At 43.7% G+C, this 10,452-nt stretch overlaps 1 protein-coding gene across 1 annotated transcript; it reads right to left on the reverse strand.

The window, feature by feature from the left end:
• Positions 1–6,696: 6,696 nt before the first annotated feature.
• On the reverse strand, positions 6,697–7,810 carry LOC109767687 (uncharacterized). The gene is made up of 2 exons (XM_020326411.3): positions 7,413–7,810; positions 6,697–7,236 (listed from the first exon to the last, which is right to left on the reverse strand). The coding sequence occupies exons 1-2, from the start codon at positions 7,741–7,743 to the stop codon at positions 7,211–7,213; spliced, it is 357 nt and encodes a 118-aa protein (XP_020182000.1). The 5' UTR covers positions 7,744–7,810; the 3' UTR covers positions 6,697–7,210.
• Between the last annotated feature and the right edge of the window lie 2,642 nt (positions 7,811–10,452).

The following is a 10,452-nucleotide window of genomic DNA, read 5'->3' on the forward strand; positions in this document are numbered from 1 at the left end:
AGTGGCGCTGATCGTTGCGAGGCTCCCGAAGGAGCGCTCGTTAACTAGTTGCTCTCGCGAGCCAACATTTTTTGAGCGGACGGACTAGCGAGAGAAGGGCGTTTGAGAGTTGTTGGGCTGTGTTCCAGGAGCCCTGAACCACAGTCCGGCAAGTTGGGTTTTCGGCCCAGCCAAGTTCAAAACCAAAAAGCGCAGGACGAGGGAAAGGGGTGTTAATGGAGATAAGTAGGGGGACATGGCGGAAACAAAACGAGTTAGGCTGGATAAGGAGGAGTCGGAGAAGGCAAGGTCCCGAGAAAAGTATATTTTTTGTCCCTCAAATTTGATTCCTCAACTTCAAAACCGGACAACTTGCACTCTTAACTTCTTAAACCGGACAAGATTTATCCCTAGTCACGGTTTTGACCGGTATTGGTGCTGTCCCACCCCGATTTTGACCGTCCCGACTGAAATTCCCGTACATTTCCAAGTCTGCGTAATGTTTTCAAATTTTTGTACTTTTTTCAAATACGTGAACTTTTTAAAAATTTGTGTACTTTTTTCAAATCCGCGTATATGGATTTGGATTTTTTTACACAAAAATATGTGGATTTGAAAAATTATGTCAACTTGAAACAAGTACGTGAATTTCAAACAAAGTTCATGGATTATAAAAGGAACCCCGATTTGAAAACAATACGCAGACTTTGAAAAGTATGCGGATTTGAAATAAGTAAGCGAATTTAAACAGTTCATTGCTTTAAAAAAATAATTGGAGTTCATAAAATTACACAATGTTGGAAAAATACGCGGATTTGAAAAAAGTACGCAAATGTTAAAAAAATCATGAATTTGAAAAAAATAAGCAAATTTCAAAATAGTTCACTGATTTGAAAAAAAAGTATGTTTATTTTTTAAAACAAATACGTGACCTTGAAAAAACTACGTAGATTTGAAAAGCGTATGTGAATTTCAAATAGTTCACGGATATAAAAGAATTACGTGAATTTGAGCGAGCACGGGTCAAAACCGGGGTGAGTCGGCACCAAAACCGGTCAAAATCGAGACCAGGGACAAACCTTGTCCGGTTTCGATAGTTAGGGGGTGCAAGTTGTCCGGTTTTGAAATTAAGAGACCAAATTTAGACTTCATCAAGAGTTGAGGGACGAAAAATATACTTTTCTCTTAATAGAAATGAGGTCCAGTTTTTCCAAAGTTGGTTTATCTCGCTTATTGGACCAAGTAAAAGCTCTATCCACCAGGGGGAACTCAATGAGGGCAAGGCTATTGATGCATTGATTAAACAAGTCCGCTTCATGTTGCCTAAAAGTGTCGTTATTTTTATCATGAGCGTGCCTCATGAGCTTGAAATCGATCCAGGGCGTGTTTGGGGGAGGTCAAATAGCGGCCAATTCAGCAAGAAAGGAGAGTTTGAGGGAGAGATTCGTAGGTGCATAAACGTTGGAGATGAGAACTTGTAATGGGGAGACTAGCGATGAGACAGTTAAGGAGAGAGTGAATCTAGTCTGTGCGGCATTGGAGATGGGAAAATGGGCTGAGGAGACCTCCGAGAGGATACCTCCAGCGGTGCCCGTGGCATCTTTGTGATGAACTAAGTCGAGTTGTCTAGGGATAAACGAGGTAAGTTTCTGGTTATCGTGAGAGGATAATTTAGTTTCTTGAAGAAAACACGCGTGCGACCTAATTGTGATAAGTTCAGCAAGGACGTCAGCACATTTTTGCTGCTGCCCCAGGCCTCTTACGTTCCAACAAAAGAAGTATAAGGGGTATTAATTTTGTAGAAAGTTATTCTTTTACGAAAATACTAACGCTCACACGTGTGGGCGTTTGCATCTCGCCCATATGCATGAATCAACGTCCGTTTGTGTTTGCACGAATCTTGACATATTTTGCCAGATTTTTTATGCCATGTAGGACTGGACAGGTGTGTGGGCATTCATCCGATCGCCCACACGCCTGTTTCACCACGCGGAGGGGCTGGTGTGTGGGCGTTTAGCAGTTCGCCCACACGCCAATTTTCACGCACGCAGAGGGGCTGGTGTGTGGACGTTTATCAGTTCACCCACACGCCCGTCTCATCTCCCACACCCAAAACTGTCAGTTGCCATGTGTTTTGCAGGGTACATGGCAACTGCAGTAGCGTGCTTGTAAGCAGATGGCAACTCTTTTTTACCCGAGTTGCCATGTGTTTTTGCAGGGTACATGGCAACTGCCCTAGCGTGCTTGTAAGCAGATGGCAACTCTCTCTTTACTCGAACATGTTTTTTTGCCATGCCTTTTTTTTAGTGCCACATGGCAACTGTCTAGTGTTAGTAGGTGGCAACTCCTAAAGTTTTCAAATCATGGCAACTGTAGTAGACCAGACCATACATGACAACAGCTACAGTTGTCCAAAAATGGCATCTGACACTTGACCTGAGATGGCAACTGCAGTTGAGCAACCATGACAACTGTAGTTGTCAGACATGGCAACTGTAGTTCAGCAACATGGCAACTGCAGTTAAACGAATATGGAAGAGGGTCCGGACCATGGCAACTGCGGGGACCCATGATGACTGCCACGCGGAGCGTGTGGGGCCGTGAGTACGGGCGTGTGAGCGTTATCTATTTTGCCCACACGTAGGCGTGTGAGAGGGACCGCGAGATCAAAGACCGGACATGTGGGCATTACTTGTTTTGCCCATACGTTGACGTCTGGACTGGTTATTTAGATACCACACAAAATGGGTGGCCAGAACCCTTAACGCCCACACGTATGGACGTTATCGGGACCCTTTTTTTAAACTTTGACCAAGTTCAAAGAAAAAATATCGATATCCACAATATTAAACAAAAGAAGTATGTAAATTCACTTCATGTTGAATTTAAAAATACCAATGTGATATTATGGATTTTGATATAGTATTACTCTACAAATTTGATCAAACTTAAAAGCAGAGGCGACGCTAGAGGTATTCTTGCGTCTTCATGTGAATACCCATGATTTTTACAAAACAATGAGATGTGCAAGCAGGGAAGGGGATTTCTGAACAGTCCATGGTCGGGAACGGCCGGCCTGATTTTGAGTGTAGACAGCCAGCTTGCGCTGCTTGATCAAATATTTGAGAGAGCAAGTTGATGCATGGCTCACGCTCATATTCCTAGTTTGCCCTGTCAAAATAATGTATAGCTAACATTCTTTGTTGGATTATGCATATGGCTTGTTCTTAGATGGCATCATTAGTAACGGGACTCGTCCTTTGATGCTAAATTAAAGGGTTTGCAACTACTAAATCTATTGAATGGTAATGTATTTTGCTCTTTACTAAATCTATTGAATGGTAATAGATATTTCCTTTTTTTTATTTCCTTTGACCTCATATATGTTTTTTTTGGTAATTAGTAATCATGGTAAATGTAAATAGTAATAAAAATGAATTGAAATGAAACCAACATCGAATCATGCAGTGCACCTATTATGATGAAAATTTGCTTGCAACGATAAATAATTTATTCCCAAAAGAATTGTTTCTGGGCGCTGCTCTACGCCGGTTGACCAGCCAGGGCTTCCCTGTGTCACTTGGGAGCTGTTCGATGTGGATGCGCGTAACCATCAGATCTGTGTGGCATCGTCGTCACGCGACCCGTTCAGCAAGAGAGAGAAACAGCAGATCGCACAACCAATAGGTTATCAAAAAATTAATTGATACATCTTGGATTCATGCCAAAATAATAATTGAAAAAGCAACCTGCCTACCTTTAAAGGAATCACCATGAGTGGACCTCCTAATTCCATTAACACTTGGGCGTGAAAAGAACGGCCTTCTCATCCGACGAGATCTGGAAGACTACACCCCAACACAAGAGCGTCAGGGAGTGACCCACTGACCCTCAGTTTCATGCAAACCCCGTGTGCTATGACATGCTTCAGAGCATAGTATTCTTCAACTCCACAGATACTCGTATGTGGTGTGGATGTTTTTTTTTTATTCTTCTACTCCCACAGATACTCGTATGTGGTGTGGATGTTCCACCAGTGCCTCGTGGTGCTGGTCGTCAGCGAGACTGTCGCCCAGCTCAACCTACACAGAAGCATGTTCATCGTCAGCCCGGTGCACCTTCTTCTTCTACTGCAACACCGCGGCGTCACTGGTCAGGACTCACCGTGCTCCAGTCCGCCTCGACCTACCGGGGCTGCACGTGCCGTGATTGATGCTCGCACCGATAGGATAGGCACCAGGCGAGCAAATTATTTTCATCATAAGCACGTGGTGAATCTCTTTGTAATATCACCTCAGATATTATCAGGCTGGCAATAGAGATCAACGACAGGTAAAAAGCTACTCCAATGTTTCAGACTGCCCACGAGTGGCAATAGAAAGTACAAGTTCAATCCTTAAATAGAAAAAGAAAGATAAATATTTGCCCACCAGTACTATTTCAGAAATTTAACTCATTATTGCTAAAACCATTAATGCCACATATTCATCCTGTGTTGTTTCACCACAACATTGATATATGTATGTGTGGTGTGGCAGTTTAGTAGAGTAACAGAATAAAATAACGAGAAAAGCCTGATGCCTTCACTCACTTGATGCACTAGCTCTTGTGTTAGATTCACAAGGCCTGACTGTCTTCTTGTGCACAGGCAAAATACAAAAAGACTACGTAAGTGCATCAAAAGTTCACAGACACAAATATGCAATTTGACTTCAAGACCATTTTCATTTTAGAAATACACATACAAACATACACCCTTCAAACAAGAGACCCATGGCTAGACCTGTACATCAAAACTCAATCTATTTACAGAACACATAATAAAATTCGTGTAAGCATTTCTCTTATAACTAGCTAGAGTAACCATGGTACAGCAAGAGTAAAAGGTTCAAACTGATTCAAGGCTACCATCGCTAATTTGTACTCTCTATTTGAAGAAAGAAAAATGAACTGAATAAGGACAATCCATGTTACAGCAGGCAGTATGACAAACATATATGCCCTCCATAAAACTGCAAATTATGTACATGCCGAACGACAAGCACACAAAGGTCAAGGAACAGAATTTACAAATAATCTATAAACACAGTAACCCATCGTATATGTTTGACCCAAACAATGATTAAAACCAAAAAGTGCATCTCCTTTGAATGGATTAACTAATCACAAGCATCCTAGACTAAAATTGGAAAATGACCCTTATTTCTCAAAGCAAATCTCTATTTGCTAAACCAATGTCTCGTCAAATATTTCTAAATGCCAACGGCCTGTCATAATTAACCACTTGCTAGGAGTTTTGGCGATCTGCTCTGCCTTCTATCGGTGTCACATAACTAACATTACAAGAGAGGATAAAGAAAACTCTGTTTTTAAATTTGTTCATCTAACGATATGTAACCATCCAGGCAAGCTACAGTAGTAAGAGAATCATAACATACCAAAAAGCCAAGTGAGGAGAACAGGTTACTGCACTTGATAAATATGCTACAAGTTTGGGGCTGGTGATGGGCCCGACGCATCGATGTTGATAAACTGAAGGTGGTAGAAATATGAATCTTTTGCATATTCAAAGCCAACATAAAACGATAGAAGGAAGGACTCTTTTGTCAAAAAAAACAAAACAAAAAGAGCTGGTGACTGCACTCAGCAGGAAGGACTTCAAATACCGAGTTGGAGTTGCAGCTGCGTCCCACAGGCCAGGATCATACATGTATAACATAAACGATAAGGTATACTATTCACGCAGGCCCCGCAAAACCAAATTCGTCATAGAATTGCATTCTGACGGACTCCATGTGAAATCAAATGATCCAATCTAGTCTGCTCGCCGGGCACATGATCTAATCGACACACTGACCACAGATCAAATATGAGAATTTTGGTTTCTTATAATGTTTTTTTTTCAGATATCTGGTAACATGAACCAGACTGTGATAGACATAAAACGCTTCAAGTTATTTACCGAAATCTTGAGTAGTTACAAGAAGCTCTTGATTCAAGGCCCATAATTAGAGCACTAACGCTAGATGCCCAAAGCAAGAAAGTTTCAGCTAGGTTTTGAAAGATTTTTCAGTTTATACACTACAACCGTCAGGGCAGGAAAGTTCAAAACTTCAGACTTGTGGTGCTCAAGCGAGATTCAAACAATTCAAGCAGGGTTATTCGCAAGAAACTGACAGGTTCAAAACCATGTCCGAACAAGGGGTGCATTCTGAACATTATACCTCCTTGTCTGAAGCATCAAACTCGGCAGCCAGGATATATCGCGTGTCCTCAGTGATGCCGCGTCGCTTCAGGGACTCTGTTATCTAGGAAACACAAAACCAACCAAGATGTCACTAAACCCGCACTAGAGCAATAATGCCATCATCATGTAATGTAAGATCAAGTGCACACAGACACAGAGTAATAATAACAAGTCTGTGAAAAGAGGATGAAGAAGTAAGATGTAGAGCAACCCACATGCTTCGAGCCAGAGTAGTTGTAAACGAGCTCCGAGTGCAGGGTCCTCGTGGCCAGCGACTCCCCCGACTTGGATAGCAGGGCCGTGTGCGCCGCCACAAGAACCGGGAACACATCAGGCACCTGAACATTACATAGACTTGCGACGCAGAGCGTGCAGCACAATTGGTAGCCTCAATGCCCGCAAATTGACAGGTTAGAAACATATATATATATATATCAAAGTACCCAAACTCCTCCTTAAAAGAAACATCATCAGTCAACTAAATATTGGATATTAAAATTCTCACAGGACCGACCCAAAACAGAGATCTTGAACCATTACAGGCAACACATTGATAAGTTTGAGAGCACCAAAGTAAAGATTGAGAAATAAAAACTGATTGGCGCAGTCAATCGCGGGACCCCCTTTCAATGAACAAAAAATTGCTTGTGCCCTCCTCCTTGGGCTTGAGCCTCTACTTCTTGGGTGCCTCCTCCTCCTCCTTCTTGGGTTCATCCTTCTTCTTCTTCCAGCCAAACACAAGCGCCCATATGGAGAAACTGTTGATGGCCTGATCGATGAATTTCTGAGCCGCCGCCCTCGACTTGTCCGACCTTGCCACTTCCTTACCCCTCTCCTCCGCCTTGTCAATTGCCTTGGTAGCAATCGCCTTCATGTGAGGCTTGCATAAGTCCAACAGGTAAGAGCCCCCAAGATGGATGAGGATCCCACCGGTGACGAGGATAAGTAAAGAGTGCACTGAGATCCTCAGCCAAGCAACGCGGTTTACCCAATGATGGCGAAATTGCAGCCTGCAGCAGAATCAACCGTCAAATCCAAAGAACAACAAACGGTTTTCAAGCCCAATCAGGCCCAAACGGAGTTTTTTTTTCCATAATAAGCCAACAAAACGCTTCTTTTTCCCCCCAATCCCGCCATAAGATAGGAACTGAGGAGGAATTCAACTCACAAAGCAAAAGACGAGTACCTGATGATTTCCGATAGGCCTGATTTGAAGTCGCGAAGCCGATCCTTGGTGGAGTCCTTGACCCCCTTGGGAGGTGACGGGAAATGACCTTGCCTTCCTCGACGAGAAGCTCCCCTTGCTTGATCAGGGTGGTGGCGCGGTCAAGGTGGTCTTTTGGGCTCTTGTCCGAGAAACGACGGACGGCGGCGGGGAGGTGAGGGAGCGAGAGGGCGCGTGAGAGGAGGGGGGCGCGGCCGGCGAGCGGCGGGAGGACGGCCTGCGAGGACACGAGGTCGCCGGTGCGAGCTGGCAGGCGGCGGAGGGCGGAGGCGAGGCGGAGAGCGGCCCTCATTCTCGACGGCGAGGGTTTTTCTCTCTCTTCGACTACGCAAGACCGGGGGTTTGTGGAGGAAGAAGCGAAGGAGGGTGCCGCGCTTTAGAGAGGAGTGGGAGTTCCAGGGACACGTGTCGAAAGACCCTCTCGGCCTCCTCTTTTTCCCACACATTTTTCACTCCTCAGTCCCCACGAATTCTACCTCTTCCTACCGTCCAAAATTTCCCCATACCACGCATTGACCACATCGTGGATGCCACAACAGGGCATGACTTGTTGTGTTTTCTAGACGCCTACTTGGCATACCACCATATAAAGATGAAGGAATCCGACCAGGCTGCAACCATATTCATCATGCCCTACGGGCTCTTTTGCTTTAACACAATGCCTTTCGGACTGAAAAACGTTGGCGCAACGTACCAGCGTATGATCCAAACATGTTTGAAAAAACACATCAGAAAAACCGTAGAGGCCTATATCGGCGATGTGGTTGTCAAAACCAAACACGCCGGACAACTGGTCGACAACCTTCGCGAAACATCCACCAGTCTGCGGGAGTACAAATTAAGCTAAACCTCAAAAAATGCGTCTTCGGTGTGCCGGCGAGCAAACTCCTCGGCTTCATTGTGTCCAGCCGAGGAATTGAAGCCAACACAACCAAAATTAAAGCCCTGGCCTGACTAGAGAGGTGCCAACCGAGCTCAAACACGTCCAAAATTTGGCAGGCTGTGTGGCCGCTTCATCTCAAAGCTCGGGAAAAAAGCTCTACCCCTTTACAGATTGCTAAAACAAACCAAGAATTTTAAGTGGATCACCGAGGCAGCGATCACCCTGGAAGATAATTAAAGCCCTCCTCGCCACAAATCCCATTTTAACGGCACCAGACACATGTGAGCCGATGATACTATACATCTCAGCCACTAACCAGATAGTCAATGCGGTTCCCATGGTCGAACGAGAAATGGAGGGCCATAAGCTTCAGGTTCAAAAGCCCATGTACTACGTCTCCGAAGTCCTAACTCCGTGTAAAACACGATATCCACATTATGAGAAGATGGCCTATGCCGTTTTCATGGCATCAAGAAAACTTCGGCGCTACTTCCAAGAATACTCGGTCACCGTGGCATTCAAAGTGCCCTTAAACGACAAAATTAACAATAGGGACACCACGGGACGCATCGCCATGTGGGCCATAGAGCTCCTTCCCTTCGAAATAACATATCGGTCGTGCCGAGCTATTGAATCTCAGGTGCTGGCAGATTTCGTGGCTGAATGGACAGAAGCCAAGCTCCCTAGAAAGTACATCACGTATTCGCACTATACAATGTATTTTGATGGTTAAAAAACGCTCGTCGGGCTAGGGGTTGTGTAACACCCTAGATTTTGGCCCTTTCCTTTTCTTTTGAATTTCTTTGGGTTTTTGCTTTGGATTTGTTTTATGCGGCTCTGTGGTCTGGAAACCTGGGAAGATTATCTCTTCTCACTCTCTAAAGTGGCTTGTCAGTCTCAAATCCATCCCAAGACCATGTCATTTTCATCTTTCCCAATCCCAAATTCTTTTTATTGGGAATATTCTTTTTTTTTTTCTATTAAAGGAATAATCCTTTTTTCCCTAGGTTGTGAAGCAACCTATATTTCTATCTTGCCATTGTATCCCACAAAATTCTCATAAATCCTTTGGGACATATCTTCTATAGTTATGTCAAAATCCTTCGTTGCCATGTTCAAAGATAATTCACAAATATTCATTTTCTTATTCTGCCCTGAATGGCACTTTGTGAAGGAAGTGTCATTTATATCTTCTTGATTGCCCCCAAACATTTTGGGCACTCTTTCATATCCATATCATTGCCACATGCCAAAATTCAACTTTATTTGCCTAGTAAATATTCCTCAATTAATTTCTAAAGTTTTTGACCAGAAAGGGGCTTTGTGAAGGAGGTTCTAACTAGGCTTATCCAAATGAGTTGAAATTTTTCCATGTCCTCAATATGCTCAAATCATCACTCTCCTGAAGATTGGAGCTTATTCCGTCCATCCATGTGAGCACATCATCAAATCTTTGATTCTGGTCATATTTTCAATTTGTCAAGCGACTATATTTTATATTGCTTCATAGTTGCTGAAATATATTTTATATTCTGGTCCACGGACATGTCTCGAAAGACCGTTCGAGTTTCTTCTCCAGGATGCCGACATCCTCCTCTTTTTCCCACACAATTTTCACTCCTCGATCCCCACGAATTCTTCCTCTTCCTATGGTCCACGAATTCTTCCTCTTCCTATGGTCGATAAGTTTACACCCCCGATGCCAATTTTCAGATTACTGCACTTTAGTTGCCGGCGGATGATGTCGGGCGTTAGAAGACATGGCCGATATGTCGTCGGAAAGCATGCTAGGTGTATGTGACCATCTGCTGGACATGCCGCCTGTCGGGGACTAAGGAAGTCTGCTGGTCACCGATCGGACTAGGGTAATAAGGTTTTCCCTTTATCTTTGAAGGGAAAAGCATTGGCATGGTATGGACTATGCCATGATATTGGATCTTGGAATTGGAATCGATTGAAATTGGAATTTCACCAAAAAAATATCATATGCATCTAGTTTCATCGTGATCGGAATTATATATATAATTTTTGGCCTCGTGAAGGAGAAAGTATCGCTCTAGCTTGGGGGAGGCTTAAGTCAATGTTATATTCATGCCCTAATCATGAGCCCTCAAGAGA

This window comes from Aegilops tauschii, chromosome 3 (assembly GCF_002575655.3).
Source record: "Aegilops tauschii subsp. strangulata cultivar AL8/78 chromosome 3, Aet v6.0, whole genome shotgun sequence".
Taxonomy (NCBI): Eukaryota; Viridiplantae; Streptophyta; class Magnoliopsida; order Poales; family Poaceae; genus Aegilops; species Aegilops tauschii.